This window comes from Lucilia sericata, unplaced genomic scaffold (assembly GCF_015586225.1).
Source record: "Lucilia sericata isolate MDLA Ls3-8-SP2 unplaced genomic scaffold, ASM1558622v1 Contig000010F_arrow, whole genome shotgun sequence".
NCBI lineage: Eukaryota > Metazoa > Arthropoda > Insecta > Diptera > Calliphoridae > Lucilia > Lucilia sericata.
The window spans coordinates 1155001-1178602 of NW_023994050.1; the positions used below are offsets into that span (position 1 = coordinate 1155001).

A 23602-nucleotide genomic window follows, 5' to 3' on the forward strand; every position below is an offset into this window, starting at 1 on the left:
TTCGGGGCAGGACCTAGTATGGGAGATATGACCAATTATGGACCGATTGGAAAAAAAAAATTCACAGTAATATTTCTGTGCATATGAGCAATACTTGTACCAAACTTTATATGGATATTTTAATTTAGTAATGAGTTATGAGTGTTTAAGTGATTTTCGGGAAGGGACCTTGTATGGGAGCTGTGACCAATTATGGACCGATTGGAAAAAAAATTCACAGTAATATTTCTGTGCATATGAGCAATACTTGTACCAAACTTTATATGGATATTTTAATTTAGTAATGAGTTATGAGTGTTTAAGTGATTTTCGGGAGGGGACCTCGTATGGGAGCTATGACCAATTATGGACCGATCGGAAAAAAATTTCATAGTAATATTTCTGTATATGTGAGCAATACTTTTACCAAATTTTATATAGATATCTTGATTTAGTAATGAGTTATGTGCGTTTAGTTAATTTTCGGGAGGGGACCTTATATGGGAGCTATGACCAATTATGGACCGATCGGAAAAAAATTTCATAGTAATATTTCTATGCATATGAGCAATACTTGTACCAAATTTTGTATGGATATCTTAATTTAGTAATGAGTTATGTTCGTTTAAGTGATTTTCGGGAAGGGTCCTTGTATGGGAGCTATGACCAATTATGGACCGATCGGAAAAAAAACTGTCACAGTAATATTTCTGTGCATATGAGCAATACCTGTACCAAATTTTATATGGATATCTTGATTTAGTAATGAGTTATGTGCATTTAAGTGATTTTCGGGAGGGGACCTTATATGGGAGCTATGACCAATTATGGACCGATCGGAAAAAAAATTTATAGTAATATTTCTGTGCATATGAGTAATACTTATTCCAAATTTTATATGGATATCTTAATTTAGTAATGAGTTATGCGCGTTTAAGTGATTTTCGGGAGGGGACCTTGTATGGGAGCTATGTCCAATTATGGACCGATCCAGAAAATTTTTTCTCTCAATGAATTCTATTAACATAAGATTTTAATTTGTAAAATTTTGTGAAGATTTCAACATTCTGACGGAAGTTATTAACAAAAAACTTATTTTCCGGGAATATGCACTTTTGTGTGGGAGGTATATGAAATTATGGACCGATGCTGGCAATTTTCAGCACAAATAAATATCTTGTGTAGAAACGAATGTATGATGACTTTCATGAAATTATCTTGCATAGTTTTCGAGAAAATTACATCAGAATGTGTAAAAAATGCTTATTTTTTTCGAGGTTGTTTTAAATTTTGATTCATAACTTTTCCCAATGTGAACAGATTTTGCTCATTTTCAATACCAAACTGTACCGGATAATAATTAATGTTTTGGGTGAATTTGGTTAAATTATATTGCTTCGTTTTAACGTGAGCGTGTTTTACACAGACAGACAGACGGACGGACGGACGGACAGACGGACATAGTTAAATCGACTCAGAATTTCATAAGGACCCAGAATATATATACTTTGTTGGGTCTCAGATGAATATTTCTTGGTGTTACACACGGAATGTCAAAGTTATATATACCCTCTATCACCACTGATGGTGGTGGAGGGTATAAAAAGTACCAGGAAGTCTCATTTTATAGATTTTCAATCAATCAGGGTGCTACGTGTGTGCATAAAAGCCAAAAAGTACCAATCATAGAACGAAATAGTACAAAGAATCCTTTTCTGCAGATTTTCACTAACTTAGGACTTCTTATGTTTTATTTTATGTTTATGGGTTCAATATTATAAAAAAATTAAAAAGTACTTTTTGAAGAAGGAAAATGTACTAAAAAGTCCCCTTTTTTATGTTCTCGCTCACTTATTTTTCTAGGTTCAATATTATAGAAAATGCAAAAAGTGCCTTTTGAAGAAAGAAAAATTACCAAAAATATCCATTTTATGTTTCTAGGTTCAATATTCAACATTCTTTGCAATAATGAAGCAATAAACAAGTATGATATGGACCGATCAAATCGGAATTAAAAGCAACGATTTACTCAACCACTCACATTAACATATTACAATTTACATACATATATTTCAATATATTTAAGAGTTTTTAGGTCATTAACTATAGTTTAGTATAAGGGCTAATGACGGGGCCTAGTTATCAAGCTCGTCCTCAGAGAACTTGATAAAGTTATAAATGAAATTTTTTATATCGAACTTTATCATAATATCGATATTAATACATACATATGTACATTAGGGATATAACTAATTTTGGCGAAATTTTTGGCATACCGCACGTGATGGCCAATGTTGTATAAGTAACGAATATAATTTTTTGGGTCATTTGGAATCAAAAACATCACGCACTAACACCAATTTCTGAAATAAACCAACTTTTACCCCTTCATTTACCATTTCATCCCCTAAACGTTCGAGTTTCCAAAAATCCTTTCTTAGTGCCCGTCTACACCAGGAAACTTTTTTTGGGAGTTTCTCGTACTCGGAAACTTGTTTTGTTTTCTTATTCTTCTCATTCGTACAAAACCAGATCAATGCAATTAACACGTAGTTTCTGAAACAAAGTTTCTCAACTAATGTTTCCGTGTGTGGACCGCCATTTACCAAAAATTCGTGATTCTAGCTTTAACGGTGAATCAGCCATTATATAAATAATTGCAACTTTTTTGCAAGTGTGAGGGATATTTCCCTTATTTGAAGAAATTCTTAATGCGTATTAATGTACTGAATACGAAAAAAAAAATTTTTCGAATGGTCCTCAGTTCCCTACAAGCGATTGAAAATTCTGACCTCAGTATAATTTGTGAAAAATAAAATATGTATCTCCAATTTTTTTGAAATGGGCCTCAAAAATTCCATGATTATGGGAAAAATAATTTTAAAATTTTTTAATTTATAATTTTTTTGGCATTTGGTTTGGTCCATTTTAGAATTTTTTAGATTATTTTGGAGTTTATATGCCACTTATATAACACTAAGCCCAGTTAACTCCACCTCTGCCGGTTAAAGCATTTTTTTAAATGAAAACTGTCAATTTAACCTTACTATAAAATAAATATAACCAGACATTGCGATACTGGGTGTAAATCGTTTTAAGACCAAAATTACTGTAAAAAATGTTTATAATTTTTCTTGCGATAAGTTCCAAATTACAGAATTTTTGCGACCCATTTCGAAAAAATATGTTTTTATTTTTCTCGTGTTCGTTCAGTACATCAATACGCATCGATTGAAAGGTATTCCTACAAAGAAGTGGTCCACGGACATCCTAATGTACATACTTTCTCGTTGTTTGGCCATTTTGGATGTAGACAATTCGAAATAAATGTATCATAACACAACTGAAAATCACATACGATTTCGCAAGAAACCATATATATGTTGTTGAAGTTTGGAAATTTGACTTACCCTTACAAATTGGTAACGTTCCACTCCATTTTCTATCAGCACCACATCGGCTAGAACTTTCTCCCATTAATGTGTATCCATACCGACATTCGTAGCTCACAACAGAATTATACGCTAAAGTAGTATAAGTGGCTTTACCATTTTTAGGATTCTCTGGAGTTGGGCAAACAACAGATGTTACCACTTGAATGAATAAATTTCAAAAGTTTTTAATTAATAATTTAAAATAATTGAAACATTGATCTATTTGTAATAAGATCTATATTAATTATATCCTTCACTTTCGTGAGAAGGGTATATATAAGTTTGTCATTTCGTTTGTCGTTTCCACAATATAATTTTCCGACCCTATAAAGTATATATATTCTGGATCCTTATATATAGCGTAGTCGATTAAGCCATATCCGTCTGTCTGTTTATCTGTTGAAAACAATTTTCTGAAATCTACAATAATTCTGTCAGACATGCTTTCGAGAAGTTTCCTATTGAAAATCAACAAAATCGGTCCACATATAACTGAGATATGGGCAAAAATCTTACTACCTCTTAAAATTTCCTTAACCAATTCTAAATAAAAGCATAAAAAGCAACAACAACGACATAACGCAGTAATATTTGGGTAACACAGCTTATATTTGTTTGAGGGTGGTAATACAGTGTCGATGCAAAATGCGGCTTGTACTAGGGTTCTATAGTTGAAACGAAAAGTCGAATTTTCGACTTTTTTCATTTAGTTAAAAGTCGACTTTTCGACTTTTTGCATTTTATGAAAAGTCGATTTTTCGACTTTTTTCATTCAAATAAAAGTCGACTTTCAGACTTTTCGACTATAAGTATTTTATAAATAGTCGACTTTTTCCGACTTTTTTCGACTTTTTTCGACCTTTCGACTTTTTCGACTTTTCGACTTTTTTCGACTTTTTCTGACTTTTTTCGACTTTTCGATTTTTTCGACTTTTTGACTATTTTCGACTTCTTTCTACTTTTTTCTCAACTATTTTTTGACTTTTTTCGAGTTTTCCGACTATTTTAGAGTTTTTGACTTTTTTCCACTTTTTTAAAATTTTTGACTATTTTTGACTTGTTTCTACAATTTTCGATTTTTCGACTTTTTCCGACTTTTTTCGACTTCTTCCGACTTTTTTCGACTTTTTACGACTTCTCGACTTTTTTCGACTTTATTCGACTTTTTTCGACTTATCGACTTTTTTCGACTTATCGACTTTTTTCGACTTTTCGACTTTCAGACTTTTCGACTTTCAGACTTTTCGACTTTTATTCACAAAGTCGACTTTTCGACTTTTTTCACAGACGATAGTCGAGTTATCGACTTTTTTGGAACAAAATAGTCGACTTCGACTTTTCGACTTTTTTCGACAAAAAGTCGATTGTTCGATTATTCGAAAGTCGATTTATAGAACCCTAGCTTGTACTAGAAATTTTTTTTACCATACATACGGTGACCAGACGTTCTGTATTATACAGAACAGTACTGTATGTTAGAGCTCTGTTCTGTAATAAATATTCTTTGCTAAATAACGTGAAAATGTTCTGTATTTTATTTAGTGTTCTGAATTTGTTCAGTATTTCGTTATTTTTTCAGTATTACATAAAAACGCATAATAAATACAAAAATATTAAAAAATTCTGACACAAATGTGGGTAATACAGTTTTTTTCAACCATAACCATTTACGGCTGTATTTATAAAAACTTATTTTAGGTTTATTAAAAAATTTTAGGCAAAGTTCAGGAAAATAGTATTCATAAACGTCAAATAGTTTAAAACGCCTTCAATAAACCATTGACAAATATATGAATTTTATTGTAGGCTCGATCCTTCTTTAAGCCAGCAATAAGTTGATTTTTAAAAATTTTTTCTCAGATAAAACTTATTTCGGTAGTTTTAGGTTGATTGCGAAAACTAATTATGGTTTATTTTAAAATAAAATCTAAAATTCTAATTTTAACGTTTACAAATTTGTAAATAAAATCCCAGAAAAATTTTAAACAATTATATTTTGGGAAAAAACTCAAATCTTTGGAAATGCCCGTCTGTCAACCAAATGATGGACAACATAATTTGATTTGGCTTTTTCAAAGTTTGTTGGTTAAATATAATGTCATAAAGTAATCAATCATGTCAATTATATTGACTAATGTTATACTAATGCAAAATATATTCGCCGTTTAAATTAGTCAAATATCAAAGAAATTTATCAATATTTGCGAAAATTTATCAAAAATTACACGGAAAATATGTAAAAACAAGTTAGAGTGCTATATTCGGCTGAGCCGAATCTTAAATACCCTCCACCAGCTACTTTTATATTAATACTGTTGTAATTGATCAAATATTTATAGAAATAAGTTTTCTCATGTCTTAAATAGAAAAACCCCAAGAGTTAAACAGCTTAAATCTGTTACAATTCCAAGATTTTTTGAACATTACAAACCCCATTTTCTTTTATATTTTTATAGCGCCCTAAGATATGATTTAACGATACTTTATAATTTGTGTGAAAAACTTAAGGAAATTAAAATTTTCGGGGCAGGACCTAGTATGGGAGATATGACCAATTATGGACCGATTGGAAAAAAAATTCACAGTAATATTTCTGTGCATATGAGCAATACTTGTACCAAACTTTATATGGATATTTTAATTTAGTAATGAGTTATGAGTGTTTAAGTGATTTTCGGGAAGGGACCTTGTATGGGAGCTGTGACCAATTATGGACCGATTGGAAAAAAAATTCACAGTAATATTTCTGTGCATATGAGCAATACTTGTACCAAACTTTATATGGATATTTTAATTTAGTAATGAGTTATGAGTGTTTAAGTGATTTTCGGGAGGGGACCTCGTATGGGAGCTATGACCAATTATGGACCGATCGGAAAAAAATTTCATAGTAATATTTCTGTATATGTGAGCAATACTTTTACCAAATTTTATATAGATATCTTGATTTAGTAATGAGTTATGTGCGTTTAGTTAATTTTCGGGAGGGGACCTTATATGGGAGCTATGACCAATTATGGACCGATCGGAAAAAAATTTCATAGTAATATTTCTATGCATATGAGCAATACTTGTACCAAATTTTGTATGGATATCTTAATTTAGTAATGAGTTATGTTCGTTTAAGTGATTTTCGGGAAGGGTCCTTGTATGGGAGCTATGACCAATTATGGACCGATCGGAAAAAAAACTGTCACAGTAATATTTCTGTGCATATGAGCAATACCTGTACCAAATTTTATATGGATATCTTGATTTAGTAATGAGTTATGTGCATTTAAGTGATTTTCGGGAGGGGACCTTATATGGGAGCTATGACCAATTATGGACCGATCGGAAAAAAAACTGTCACAGTAATATTTCTGTGCATATGAGCAATACCTGTACCAAATTTTATATGGATATCTTGATTTAGTAATGAGTTATGTGCGTTTAAGTGATTTTCGGGAGGGGACCTTATATGGGAGCTATGACCAATTATGGACCGATCGGAAAAAAAATTTATAGTAATATTTCTGTGCATATGAGTAATACTTATTCCAAATTTTATATGGATATCTTAATTTAGTAATGAGTTATGCGCGTTTAAGTGATTTTCGGGAGGGGACCTTGTATGGGAGCTATGTCCAATTATGGACCGATCCAGAAAATTTTTTCTCTCAATGAATTCTATTAACATAAGATTTTAATTTGTAAAATTTTGTGAAGATATCAACATTCTGACGGAAGTTATTAACAAAAAACTTATTTTCCGGGAATATGCACTTTTGTATGGGAGGTATATGAAATTATGGACCGATGCTGGCAATTTTTAGCACAAATAAATATCTTGTGTAGAAACGAATGTATGATGACTTTCATGAAATTATCTTGCATAGTTTTCGAGAAAATTACATCAGAATGTGTAAAAAATGCTTATTTTTTTTCGAGGTTGTTTTAAATTTTGATTCATAACTTTTCCCAATGTGAACAGATTTTGCTCATTTTCAATACCAAACTGTACCGGATAATAATTAATTTTCTGGGTGAATTTGGTTAAATTATATTGCTTCGTTTTAACGTGAGCGTGTTTTACACAGACAGACAGACAGACAGACAGACAGACAGACAGACAGACAGACGGACGGACGGACGGACGGACAGACGGACATAGTTAAATCGACTCAGAATTTCATAAGGACCCAGAATATTTATACTTTGTTGGGTCTCAGATGAATATTTCTTGGTGTTACACACGGAATGACAAAGTTATATATACCCTCTATCACCACTGATGGTGGTGGAGGGTATAATAAGAAAATGTGCAATAGTGATGTTTATTTTGTCGCAAAATATCCGTTATTGGGATACTTTTAATAATAATTAGAAATTATATGTTATATTTATACATCTGAACTAAATAAACATTAATTGTAGCCATATTTATATATATTTTTCTTAAAAGTTCGTTTTTATTGTCAAAAATCTATTACATATAAACAAAAATATGAAATTAAGAAAACCGAACCAACGAATATTTTATCCTAATTGTACGCAACACTAACACATAAAATGACAGCCATATTGTACATTGTTGACAAGTTAAACATAAAACAGCACAATATACATACATATAATTTAGGTTTATTATTTGTTTATGAATATCACAATTTTATTAATGGTTTTTAAGGCTAAAGTGTGCTTTAACTATTGTGTTCATTAAAAGCAAAATAAGAAATTTTTATTTTTCTAACACAGAAAAAATGAATACATAACTGGAAGGAATTTTGTAATAAATTGTATGAATCGAACGCGACTTTTTTTCCCAAACCATTTTCATTAAAAATATTAAAAGTTCATAAAATGTATGAACTTGTACATGACTGTAATTTTTTGAATTTTTAATTTTTTTTAACGATATTCATGAAATAATTGCATAAAAGTCCATTATTTACTATTCTGTTTACATAGTAACAGAATAGCAATACTATATTAGCGAATTTTGTATAATAAAGAATAGAAATTTAAATATTGAAAAACAACATCTAAAACAGGAAATCATCAGCAAATAGTTAACATCCATTCTTCAAAAAGTCCCGCAAATTTCATCTATTTTAATCTAAAAATCATAAAGAAATAAAAAATTTTCTAAAGAAAATTTCAAACATTTTTTAACAAATAGAAAAAATAAATTTGAAATATTTAAAGTGTTTGAAAAAAATTCACACCATTTAGGAACTCATTCTTAAATATTATTAACTTTAGTCAATGAAAGCAGTTGATAATATGTATGCTGAAATTTTTTTCTGTGAACAATCAATATAATAATGTTTAAAACCTCCTGATTTAGAAAATGGTGGTTAGTGTATTTTATTTTCTCCTGTTCTGTATTTTGCTGAAAAAAACCGTAACCATACACCACTTTAGTGAGGTAGGTACACTATCGGACAAAATAAAATGCAAAAGTACTCATGCTATATTCTTTCAGCGAAAATCGGTTAAATGATTATTGAATATGGAAAATTCGTGAATTGCTCATTTGTTATTGTTTACTCCATTTTCACTAAGATTCCCGTTCTTGAAGTTAAGTAATGTACCAATACCGATAGCCGACATTTTAAAATTTTCGGTACAAATTGGGGCTCATCTGACCAACTACGTAAATTTGAGTTAAAAAATACAAAATTAAATACTAAAATCGAAAAAAATTTCCATGCTTTTAAATATGTTGGTGAAAGATTGAATTTATGGGTCAGTTGACTCTTCGTATGTGTCCAATTTTTTACGTTAGTTGTGGAGAACCTAGGGGAAATTTATTCAGAAAGCTCCAGTGAACACTATGTGAGCATATTACAGTCAAATCTTAAGATCAGTGCCTTCGAAATGGACTTGAGCAACTTTATATCTCGGTAAGATAATAAGCTTAAGTACTTGATAAAGTTAAAAAATAACATTACTGTAGGAAAAACCACTGAAAAATTGGAATAAGCACCGCCCTAAATCCAATAGATTAATTTTGGACCACAATTGATCAAAAAATTCCGATAAAATAGTGATCAAAAATGGATTTCTTTTGAAAATAATCATATGGGAAAAGAAAGAGGAAGGGAAGGCGATTGCGAATAATAATGGTGAACAAAATTACCAAAATGGCTTATGTAGATCCAGATATTCAAATCAGAACCAAAATAGATACAAAATTTTGGTATACAAGAAATTTAAATAGTGATATATAAAATTTACACTTTATTTTGTCCGACAAAAAAGAGAATTTACTTTAATTTTAGATGTTATACAGAAAAATTTTAAGTACAATAATTTAGTTTTATTTTTGTAGAATTGTATATTAACTAAATGATTTTGAAAAAAATTTCCATATTCAATAATCATTTAACCTATTTTTCGCTGAAAGAATGTGTATATCATGAGAACTTTTGCACTTTATTTTGTCCGATAGTGTATATTGAGTTTGTGCTGATGTTTGTAACGCACAATAATATTGGTCCTATATCCACGTTAAAGTATACCAATCGGCTTAGAATCATTTTCTGAGTTGAGTTCGTCCATGTAAACCTTGTAATTAAGCTACAGGTCGTAAATTTGAAGATAATTCAATGAAATTTGATACATGATCTTCTATTATCTCAAGGACGAAGCCTATTGAAAATGGTTACGATCGGTTCATTATTTCACCTAGCCCCCTTGTAATTGAAGTAATTAAAGTACAGGTCGCAATTTTGAAGATAATTCAATGAAATATTGCACATGATCTTCTAATTGTATTCTATTGAAAATGGGTAACATCAGTCCAATAATTGGCATAGCCCGAATAGGGCTTTTTTTGTTTAATATACTCGTATTTCGACAAAAAGCTGCAAAACCAAGTTATATAATAGCCTTGATGAATTTTGTTGATGATTATAAGGCCTCATTTGACCCTAGCCCCTATACAAAGCTCCCTTCGAAATATGACTTAAATGTACACAATTTTATTAGACAAGAAATGGCTAAAGTATATTTGAGGCAAGGTACAATTCAATTTAAATGCATTATTATGAACACTAAATCACATTTTATTTTTATTACTGGTGTAGGGTATTATACGGTCGGCCTCGCCCGACTACAATTTCTTACTTCTTATTGTTGTTTTTACTTTGATGCAGATATAAAATTTAAAATATAAGAAAAATACAAAAATAAAACAATTGATTATAAAATAAAATTCTTCTAGTTCTAGTTTGTAAACCCAGAAAAAATTTATTTTAAAAAATTTTCAATTAAACGATTAATCGAAAATTTTAAAAGGGTTCAATTCATTTTGTATTTGAATCATAAAAATGTATAATCAAATACGTATTTAACAACAACAAAAATATAAAAAAATAAAAATTTTTTATACGAAATCAATTATAAGTAGTAATTGAATATACAATTTTTGTTATAGGTTGAACTTCAATAAATAAAATAATTGAAAACGAGGTTTTGGTAATTGAAATCGTTTTTCAGTTTTTTCTGTGAAGGAACATACATATTTCTCAGTTTACTTAATCAAATTTGCCTTTTTACCGAAATCTTCAATTTCAATTAGAGCTAAATTTTTTACACATTATTCTCATATCCATAATAAAATTCAATATATTTAGAAAATTGTAATTTTTCCAATCCGTTTACAGAAAAATTTCCACCAAAAACTATGCTTTTGTGAAATCATCTTACTCTTCATTAATTGCCTATATCTTAGATAAAATGTTTGGTAATAACCAATAGTTATTTCATGTACTACTTGGTAGTGAGTGGTCGTTATCAGCCACATGATTTTATTTAGCTGAATTGGTACTTACTGGAATAGGGCGAAGTAATTTGGAATTTGTTAAATTGTCTAGGACATCTGTTTAATAAACAAGAGGTTTGTGCTTCGGGCCTTTCATGACACCAATTATTATTTTCAGAATGACATTGATTAATAGGTTTCGTAATAAAATAAAACAGGAAAGTAATCCTGCATCCTGAATATCTAATTCTTCGGTTTTAGTATGAATTCTTAATTGAATAAAATTTCAAAATTCTTTCCTACCCTACTTTTTAAATGCTTTATGACATTTTACTATTTCTGAAATAACTTTAAAAAAAACAAGAGTGCTATATTCGGCTATGCCGAATTTTAAATACCCTCCACCAGCAAGCTACTTTTTATTAAAACCCATTTAACTATATAATTTTTAGATAACTTGGCAAAATTTTTGTTTCCGTATTGAGAGTACTAACATTTATGCATATGTCGAACTAATTTTTATTAGGTCCAGAAAAATTTATATTAATAGGCCAGTTCGAAAACATTTTAATAGAATGATTTATCTATACACAGAACATACTCGTGTCGAATTTTATCCGGATATAATCATTTAATAACGAATTAAGTGGTATTAAGTGATTTGCAGAAGTAACCCTTATATGGGAGCTAGAACAACTTATGGGCCGATCTGGAAAAAAATTCTGTAGAATGATTTATATACACAAAATACACATTTATGTCGAATTTTATCCCGATAACATTGACAATGTGCAAATTTTCCTTATATGGGAGTTGTGACCAATTATGGACAGATAAGGTAAAAATTTCGTATAATGTTTTATCAATCAAGTCGAATTTTACTCCAATAGATTTATCAATTAATGAAATATGTGCGTTTAAGTGTTTTTCGGAAGTGGACTTTATATAAGAGCTATGACCAATTCCGAACCTGTCCGGAAAAATTTCGTAGAATGATTGATATGTACACAAAACATATTTGTGTCCAATTTTATTAAGATATCTTTATTTGATAATGAAAAATGTGCGTCTAAGTGATTTTTTGAAGAGGACCTTATATAGGAGTTATTATATGCTCACAAAATATATTCAAGTCGTACTTTATCCCGATAGATTTTAGAAGAATTCAGTGAAATATATGCGTTTAAGTGATTTTCGGAAGTGGGCCTTATATGGGAGCTATGACCAATAATGGACCGATCCGTAAAGAATTTTGTAGAATGATTTATATGTACACAAAACATATTCAAGTCGAATTTTATTCCTATAACTTTAGAATTCAGTTAAATATATGCGTTTAAGTGATTTTCGGAAGTGGGCCTTATATGGGAGCCATGACCAATTAACATATTTGTGTCGAATTTTATCTCAATAGCTTTATTTATCAATAAAATATGTGCGTTTAGGTGAATTTCGAGCTATGACCAATTGTGGACCTACAACAGTGAATATTTTTCGTGAAGTTGGTTTATTTATTTGCTTAATTTTAACGGAGCATGTTTTAGGCAGATAGATAGACGGACATAGCTAAATAGACTCAGAATTTGATAAGGATCCGGAATATATATACTTTGTTGGGTCTCAGATGAATATTTCTTAATGTTACGCACGGAATGACAAACTCATATATACCCTCTATCACCACTGATCGTGGTAGAGGGTATAATTATTGGAACTTAAAAATAACATCTGAATTTAAAAAAATCATCAAATAAATCAGTGTACACTTAATAATTAAGTGTACACTGAAATAAATTCAACTCACTGAGAGAGAAACCAACAAAAAATTTACAATATTTTTTTTTAGAAAGTGGACCTTCTTCAGTATTATTCTATGTTTAGAAGAATGTTTTAATTGAAATTATTGGAAATGTATAAACCATAAATAGGTTTGTGAATAAATAGAGCATTAAACCGAAACCGCTCCATTTTTTTTTTTTAAATTTCCGACACAATAAATTATACATATACATTCTGGATGGAGTCTTATAAATAAACTGTTTGTTGAAATTAACTTTCTGAAGACTCCAGATATCTCCGGTATCCGTATCTTCAATAAATAACTGAGATTTGAGCAAAATTCTGAAAATTTCTGAAGACCCCAAATATATTTGGTATCCATTATGGGTATTATGCGTCTGCGTTAGTGTTTGTAACGCACTAAAATATTATTCATTTTAAGCTATACCGATCGACACGGAATCATTTCCTAAATGTTGTCCGTCCATCTCTCTATGTGAACGTTGCTACCAAAGTACAAGTCAAAGGATTAATCTATTGAAATTACGTGAAATCGGTCCATTATTTAACCTAGACAACCGGACCGTCCGATTAGCTCATAATTATGTTAAATACGCATATAGTCAGGCATAATCAAAATTACTTTCTTATTTGTTATTGCCAAAATTAACGGTATAGTCAGGTATGGAAGATTATGTATGATGTAAAATTAATGAAAAAATTAATCAAAACATTTTAAAAATAAAAAATAATTACATTAATTTTGTTTTTTAGCATTATTTGTAATAAAATACATATTAACTTACTTGTTAATATTTAGCGAACATTCTTTCTAAAATGATAATTTGTGTTATTAAATAGAATTAAATATTAAATGCTATTGGGCTTGTTGCTAAGAGGTAAAGTCGAATTTTTAGCATGTTCCTTATAGCGTACGTCAGTTTATTTATGTTTTTTCTTTGTTGATCTTTTGCCACTTAGGCTCTAAAAGAACCTAATACTTTATCGAATTTTAAATGTGTAATATTTTGAAACGAATGATTTAATTGCTTTAAAATTTGTCCGGTGGGCAACAACTACATATTAATTATACATACTAACATACATAATTCTATATAATGCTAGAATCCGATTTTGTTATGAAAGCGGACAGAAAGGTTTTGATCTGAAATTTTTAGATTTATAGATTCATGGGCAAGTTGAACTTCGTTATCTGCTGCTTTTAAATTAATAAATCCCTTGACATTGTTTAAAGTTCACATATTCTTTTAGATGTGTCATTCAAATATCCTTCATATATTCAAATATCCTTCACTTTTGGGGAATATCGTCTAGGGTTCTAACCAAGCTTAATTTACGTACATATATCAGGTTAATGGAATAAAACAACAATTGCATAATTTGCGGTAATTTTATTTATTGACATAACGGTTTAACAACAAAGTTCAACTGTAAATCTAAATAACGTTTATATAAGTAAATAGTAGTTTAGCATAATTTGTTTATATATTAATACATATATACATATATATTTTGCAACAATTCAACAAACTGAACGAAGGAAAACGGAAGCAGTTTATGATTTATTAGGAGAGACTGTGTGGGAACTTCACCCAAAGATCTCAATACTAACTCTGCGGAATACTTTTACAACGACTGTTTGGTAACGGTAGAATTTGTGTCGCTATTTGCTTTTAAACATAAAAAAACAAAAATTAAATATAAATTATTTATATGAATATCAAATTTTAATATAAGTTTATAAATATTAATATGTACTTATTTTTTAGTTTTATAAATATATATTTAATGATGCATACATAAAGGAAAAAAAAAAGACAAATTATAAATTGTTAAAACTGGAAAATGCTTTGTGTGTTAAAAACCTAAAATAATTTGTAATGATCCTCACTTTTTAGAATTAAAAATTTAATTGCGTTAAAAAATTAAATCTTTTAATGTTTTTATATCCATCATTACTCCGAAATATGTATTGGCTTATGGGACACATAAGTATGTACCCGCTTTAAATCTCGTATCAAAATATTTTGGGTCAGTTAAATGTAAACAACATCATTTAAAATTTTATTTACAAGGAAATCAAAACAGAAAATTTGTTTAAGGTTAAATCGAAATCCTAAATGTTTTATATATCAACGAAAAGCTTACATTATAGAAAATGCATAATTTATGTGAAACTGAATGTTATCTCATCTACATTATAAAGTGTTTAGAAAATATTATCGACAACTTTGAATGTTATTCAACGATTAAAACTTTCAAGAACATTTTTATTTTGTCATGTTTAAGCTTCTTTCATCTACTCTTTATGCTTGCGATATTAGTGTTTGTGGACGTTCCAGTCATTCCCTGAAAGGACTGTACCTTTTAGTGAGAAGTTCTCACATCGAGAAGTGTGAAACAAAAAATTCCATCGTTCCTCGATTAAAAAAAATGTTTTTGTAACTGCCGGTCCACACTAGGGAACTATTTTTGGGAAATTTTTGATTTTGCGTGAGAGAGAAATATCATTCATCTCTCTCGAGGTAAGGAGTTTCCCGTACTCGGAAACAGTGTTGCCACTTTGGTTATTATTAACCAAAATTGGTTATTTTTATTTTGCATGTGTACATGTGAATTATTTTTTCGTTTTGGTTATTTTTTGCAAACAATTGAACTAAATGCTGTTTGCTTTTATTCTAAAAATAAAATTTAAAAAAAACTTCTTTTATCTCTAGTTTTAAATCAACTATGTAAATTCAAAACAGGACGATATGTACTGTTTTGAATTTTGGAAATTTGTACATCTACTGGTTATACTTATGTGCACAAAGGTATTTTTCGATATCTTAATTGGTTAGAATTTAGCAAAAGTACCTATGAGTTTTCCACATATTAAATGAGTTGATTAAAATCATAAATCATATTATTTTATTTACACTAGTCAATCTAACACCGAGAATAATGAATCCTCTCTCTCCTTCTGGTGCATCCATGAACTTAAAATCACTTTTTGGGTCGATTCAAACTCGTCCGTCCTTCCTTTAATATTTCTATTGGAACTTTTTATGTAAAGAACTCGCGTTACTTATATGAAAAGACGAAGTAGGCTGTATTTCGCATTTCCATTTTTATGGAATTTGGTGGGAATAGTCTACGTACTTAGTAGATATGTCCTCCAAATTGAATTTAAAATTTAAAGTATAATTGCAACTTCTATACCTATTTGAAATTTTGCATAAACAGATACTGTGCTAATTTGCCGAAATTCTAAGATAAATGATTTAATAAGAATTAATAAAGTATTTTCTGCTAATTGATGCAAGAATACATAGTATCACAATATCTTTAAAGTATTAATCAACTGATATTTTTAAGTAACACAGCTAAGGAAAATGAAATTGTATTGTATACAAAAGTTGTAATAACATCTAAACTCGTACGACGAACAATAATCGCGATATATGCAAAGATTTGATACTCATGACCTTTGACTTCTACTATCTCACCATGACTTTTAGTTCTTTATTTACATTTTCTAGATGATGTTGTATACTAGTTTTTATTATATATATATTGCTTAAAAAAGTTTCTATAGCGATGAAATTCAATATAAAAAAGTTTTATTGGAAATGTATTTGCCAAAGTTTATGAGGATCGGTATATAATTGACTCTATCCCTCATAAAATGTAACCTCAGAAAATGACTTTAAAGCTCATAATGTACTGCAATATAGCAACAAAATTCAACATAATCAAGTTTTAAAGGAACTAAAATATCTCAGATTTTATGAGAATTGGTCCATAATTGACCATACGTCTCATATTAGATCCCGTACAGAAAATTACTTTAACGCTCATAACTGTCTTCATAATACCAGTTTAGCGACGAAATTTAACATAGTTCCACTTCAGAAAATGAATTTGTTATTTTAATGTCCAAATGTAAACATGAAACAAATAAAAATAATTTTGTTTACTTTTTTCTTAATTTGGTTATTTTTTATTTGAATTTTGGTTAGAAAAAAATTTTGTTGTGGCAACACTGCTCGGAAACTCGTTTTGTTTTGTTATTCTTCTCATTCGTATAAAAACAAATCAATGCAATTAACACGTAGTTTCTGAAACAAAAATCTCTATGTGTAGACATAAGTAAACTTTACAAGAGAATTAAGAAAAAGTTTATCAAGGCCTTGTTCACACTGGCAAACATTTGTTGAGAACCTTTTGATTTTGTGTGTGAGAGAAAGAGATCGTTGATATTTGTTTCTCTTTCTCTCACACACAAAAATCAAAAGTTTCCCAAAAAAAAAAATCCCAATGTAAACCAGGTCCAACTAAAGTTTCTGTGTGTGGACCGGCACTAACACGTAGTTTCTGAAACAAGAGTTTATATGTGTAGACATAAGTAAACTTTCAAAGAGAATTAAGAAAAAGTTTCTCAACTAAAGTTTCTAAAGTTTAAAGTGGGAAGAGGTAAAACGAATTACGTTTTTATTGGAAATTTCCAATAAAACAGCTGTCAAAAACATTAAAATAAAATGAAGTAAACAAAAATGGACAAACAATTTTATAAACGAAGATTAAATAAACAAAAAATATAAAAATTAAATGAAAAGTGTTCAAAATTTTATCCCAATAAATTCTTCCCTGGCAAATTCTAAGTTTATGTCCCCGAACTTTTTCAGCTTTTGCTTCTGTATATCGAAAATTCCTTCAATTTTCTTAAAATTAGTGAACAATATTAATTTTAACCTTAATTAATTATTAAAAAATTATTTCTTTTTCATTATTTTATAGACTTCAGGTTTAAATTAAACTTTTTTCTTAAAATTTTACTTTCCTCGCTGTTTTAAAATGTGAGTTTTTTGACAGTTTATGTGAGAAACTTCTAACAAAATTCTCTTAGTCCTCTTTTACATAGAGACTTTTTCCCCCTGGATTTTTCTCAATTTTCTTTTAAATGCTCTTCGTAAAATCTTGAATGTTTACATTGAGACTTTTAAGGCATGCCTGCTTTTTGAAATTATGAGTGTAAGAGTTGCCATTTTTATAATTCTTAATTTATTGTTTTAAATATTTTATAAATTAATAAATATATTTTTGTTAGTATTTGTTAAATTAAATATTGTTTTAATTATTTAAGTCAATATTTATATAAAAAATGTATGAAAAAACAAAAATACTTTAAAATACATATTTTTCCTACTATTAGCTGTATGTTTTAGTTCTTCTTATAGTTATTTTTATCAATGATATAATAACATTTTAATACTCATAACATTTGAAAAAAATTTATTATTTTTAAATTTTAATGGCAACACTAATTCATGTGTGAGAGTAGTCGCACACGTTGATTATGACCTGGTTCACACTGGAAAACTTTTTTGGGAAACTTTTGGTTTTTTGTGTGTGAGAGAAATAGAAAGAAATATCAACCATTTCTTTCTCTCACACACAAAATCAAAAGTTTCTAAACAAAAGTTTCCCAGTGTGAACCAGGTCTATGCTGTGAGAGCAGAATAGAAATAAAGACCTGGTCCACACTAGAAACCTTTTTTGAGAAACTTTTTCTTAATTCTCTTTTGAATTAGTGGCAACACTAATTCATGTGTGAGAGTAGTCGCACACGTTCATTATGACCTGGTTCACACTGGAAAACTTTTTTGGCAAACTTTTGGTTTTTTGTGTGTGAGAGAAATAGAAAGAAATATCAACCATTTCTTTCTCTCACACACAAAATCAAAAGTTTCTAAACAAAAGTTTCCCAGTGTGAACCAGGTCTATGCTGTGAGAGCAGAATATAAATAAAGACCTCGTCCACACCAGGAAACTTTTGTTGAGAAACTTTTTCTTAATTCTCTTTTGAAGTTTCCTTAATGTCCACACATAGAAACTTTTGTTTCAGAAACTTCGTATTAATTGCGTTGATTTGTTGTTGTACGAATGAGAAGAATAACAAAACAAAACAAGTTTCCGAGTACGAGAAACTCCTTACCGCGAGAGAGATGAATGATATTCTTTCTCTTTCTCTCTCACGCAAAATCGAAAGTTTCCCAAAAAACGTTTCCTAATGTGGACCGGCAGAAAGCAACTAGGACCTGGTTCAACTGGGAAACTTTTGTTGAGAAACTTTTGATTTTGTGTGTGAGAGAAAGAGATGATTGATATTCCTTTTTCTTTCTCTCACACACAAAAATCAAAAGTTTCCCAAAAAAAGTTTCTCAATGTGAACCAGGTCTAGCAAAATCACGAACATGAAGGAAAAGCAATGTCGAAAAAAACCCTCAATTTACGATTCGTACGTGTATTGCTACTTCCCTTTCTTCTTTCCCCTTTTGCCTACAAACTCGAGAAAGAAGTCTCAATCTAAACCGGCACTTACAGAAACACTTTTATTCACAAATTTCCAATAACTTACTTCAAAAAAACTTAAATAACAGATAGTTCTCACAAAAAGAAATTACAGAAACTTGCATGCGAGAAATTATATTTTGTTTCAATTCACATAGTTTTTTCTTCAATTTCACTGTTTCATGTGAGAAATTTCTCGATGCGAGAGTTACAGAAACGAGGCACTGGTGTCAAATGAGGCCCGACAATTACGAAATTTGACAGGATTGTGACGCCTCATAATGTCATAATTATGAGCTCAATAGACCAATACAAAGTGTTCAGTTGTATGGGGGCTAGGTGAAATAATCGATTTAACCATTTTCGTGTCAAATTTCATTCAATTATCTTTAAAATTGGGAACTGTACTGTACTGAATCAGAAAATTATTCTAAGCCGTTTGGTATACTTTTAGGTTAATATAAACTGAATATGTAGTATGTATAATTAAATATAAAACTTGGCCATTCTTACAATTTTCCGATTCTTAGCTGCACAACTTTTGTCATTGTAAAGATATTTTGTATAATTTGGTAATTCCTTCATGTTTTTATATAAACCCTTCACCATAGTGTTAAATTTAAGATTTATTTCTTTAATTTTTCCAAAAAAAATCGAATTTCGTTCATAAATGCTTTCCCATCCCTGTGGCAAAAAAATCAAAAAAACAAACACAAATACTAAACGTTTTTGTTAATTTTAAATAGGGAACTTCTCGAAAGCTTGTCAGATAGAAGTATGGAAGACTAAGATTTCAAAGATATCTGATTTCTTCAAAAAATTGATTTCAAAACACACACTGTCAGTCTGTGTGGCTTAATCGAATCCGCTATCTATAAGGATACAAAGCATATATCGTCATCTGAAATGCAAAAGGGCTAAACAACACTTAAAAATTTTACAGGAGAGACAAAATACTAAATAAAATGAAAGTTTTTTTTGTTATAAAAACGAAATTTTTTTACGAGTATTGTATCCCAACATCGATAAACACGTTTGAATATAAATGCACTCCAGACATTGTCTATTATGTTGCTTTTTAGGACTTTCTTACTTGTGGAAATGACTAATATGTTGTTGCGCCCTTTTGAATTTCATTTCAATAAAGTCGGTATTTTTGACAATAGGGTTCTAAAAATTTGCAACAACATGTATTTTTATGCATTGGACCATTTTCAATCAAAAAGTCGATTTTACATTTTTTGGTTGTTACGCCTTTGTGCATTTCAGGCGATGATATACTTTATAGGGTCGGAAAATTATATTGTAGAAATTATAAACGGAATCACAAACTTATGTACATATACATATTCACAGAGAGAAAACAAATATACACGCCTGGTACCAAATCGACACCAAATTTTTCAATAACATCCGTTGTCAAGTATATATATAAGTACGTACGACAACACTATGTAATGTTGACAATGCAACGTTGTCAACATTGCAACAATTCGTTTTCGAAATCTAAATTTTGTGAGCTTACGATGCTGAAGAGTATAAAAAAAACGTTTTGTATAAAACAGCATTGAAGGTTTTTTGACATTTTACTATTTTTTAAATAATTTTCGAACAGATTTGAAAAATAAAACATTATATATCATGTGTGTATATTTATACCCTACACCACTTCAGTGGGGAGGGTATATTGGGTTTGTGCTGATGTTTGTAACGCACAATAATATTGGTCCTATACCCACCTTAAAGTATACCAATCGGCTTAGAATCATTTTCTGAGTCGATTTAGCTATGCCCGTCCTTGTAATCAAACTACAGGTCGCAATTTGGTACATGATCTTCTATTATTCCAGGGACGAAGCCTATTGAAAATGGTTAACATCGGTCCATTATTTCACCTAGCCCCCATACAACTGAACCCCTGAATAGGGCTTGTAAACCTTGTAATCAAACTACAGGTCGCAATTTTGAAGATAATTCAATGAAAGTTGGCACATTAAAAATGATTAACATCGGTCCATTATTTCACCTAGCCCCCAACCCGACGAATAGAGCTTTTAAATTCATAATTATGTTTAATATACTCGTATCTCAACAAAAAGCTGCAAAACCAAGTGCTATACTAGCCTTGATGACTCTCATGAATTTTATAATTATAGGGTCTCATTTGACCATAGCACCTATACAAAGCCCCCTTCAAAATTTCACTTAAATGTCCACAATTTTATTCAACAATAAATGGCTTAAGTATATCTGAGGCAAGGTACAATTCAACACAATGCTTTATTATGAAAACAAAATCACATTTCATTTTTGTAACAGGTGTAGGGTATTATATGGTCGACTATAATTTCTTACTTGTGTAAAATATTGTAATATCTTTACAAAAATCGGCAAAACTTAGTTCTATATACCTCTTAATAATACTAACGATTTTCGTAATTACCGGACTTTATTTGACCATAGCCCCCACACAAAGTCCCCTGCAGAAAATTACTTAAAGTCACTAATTCACTAATAAACACTAGTATCACGATGAAATCCAGCACACATAACTCTAATGCAAACGTAAAGCCATGTACCAAATTTATAAGGATAGGCCCATATTTACCCTTGCCCACATATAACCCCTCTTTTAGAAAATCACTTTTTTCAACAAATTGTTAAAATATTTCGGAATTATGGTAAACGACTACATACTTTGTTATTAAAAATAATCCACATTTTTAACATACTCAGTGGTGTAGGGTATCATATGGTCGGCCATGCCCGACTATACTTTCCTACTTGTTTTAATATGTTTTTCATCTGAACTTAAACAAAATTTTTGCTTATCAATTCATCACAAAAAATCTCTCGCACACTGAAAATAATAGACACTTTTAAAAATAGGAAAAACTATAGGGTTATTCACGGTTAAAGCATAAAAAAATGTTCGAACATTACTTCGAATTTTCGAACTTATGTAATTTCGAATATTCGAACATAATGTCGTATTGTAACCAGGTAGATTTATGACTATCAGGTTTCAGTAATTTCGTTGTACGACAACTGTATTTAACACCTTTATGATCCAGAGTTATTTAAAAAGCATAACAAATTTTTCGAACATTACTTCGAATTTTCGAACTTAATTTCGAATATTCGAACATAATATTGTATTTTCATCAGGGGTAGGTACTCATCACTCACAAATTTCTGCAATTTCTTTCTGCGGTAACTGGTTTTAACGGCATTCACAATTTTACGAAAAAAAAAACCCGAATCTAAGTGTTTTTTCGAGTTTTACTTTGAACTTTTGAAACATCATTCGCTTAAAAATTAGTTTTTTTGTGTATTTTTATTAAAAAAATGTTTACCAACACTGAAAATAACCTGAAAACAAATAATTTCTATGCCAAGGGTAGGGGTTGGGCAAACTGGTCTTTTTACTCATATTTGTTTTTGTTGATATAACTTTTTAACTGTATAACACGATAACCAGGCAACAGTGAATAACCTTTATGTAAAAGACTTTAACCCTTAATAGCCTGATTTTTTTGTTTATTTTTTGTTTATTACACATATTTCAAGTACTTAATACAATGCACAAGTGAGTTTTATACAATCAGAAATTATTCACACAGCAATATGGCCAACATCTTACTTTTTCAAAAATATAATTGAATAATACAAAATTGGTTAAAATTGGTTTGAGTTACGCAAATGTCTCTAGAAGAAAGTTTACAAATGAATGTGCTGATACGAATACTCCTTTTATGAAAATCACCTTTTATAGATTTTCATTCAATCAGGATCGTATATGTCTGATTATACAAATGTATCTAGATTCAATATTGTATAAAAACAAAAAAGCACCAGTTGATAAAGGAAAAAGTACTAAAATTCTCTCCTACAGATTTTCATTCACTTGGGCTCTGATTGTTTAATTTTATGTTTTTAGGTTCAATATTATAGAAAATTCATTCATTGAGGAACGAAAATTATACAAAAAGTCCTTTTATATGCTAGCATTTATTCCAGTATCTACATGCTTAATTCCTGTGTTAATTATAATAGAGAACTCAAAAAATAACAGTTAAAAAACGAAGAAGTACAAAAAATAGTCCTTGGTACCTAATAATTCAATTCCCCTCATAGTTTTGCGGCACCTGTGAGTTGATATTCAAGTATTTCGGGTAATAATTTAATCGAAATGCTATTAATACAAATTGTATCTGAATTTTTTTAGAGGTTTAGCTACATATGAATTATATCTTTGGACAAACAATAAATAAGAAATGAAACGGTGTACCTAAGTCTACTGTCA

General features: G+C 29.7%; 1 protein-coding gene across 3 annotated transcripts in view; it reads right to left on the bottom strand.

Moving 5' to 3' along the window:
* Nucleotides 1-23602, bottom strand: part of LOC119603704 (protein lev-9) — a 54927-nt gene that overhangs the window by 20862 nt on the left and 10463 nt on the right. For 2 of the 3 annotated variants that reach the window (XM_037955848.1, XM_037955838.1), the window contains exon 6: nt 3390-3572. In XM_037955848.1, the coding sequence (XP_037811776.1) occupies nt 3390-3572 (183 nt within the window). Of the gene's footprint in view, nt 1-3389; nt 3573-14345; nt 14634-23602 lie in introns of those variants that run through there. The other variant, XM_037955857.1, reaches the window with a different exon arrangement.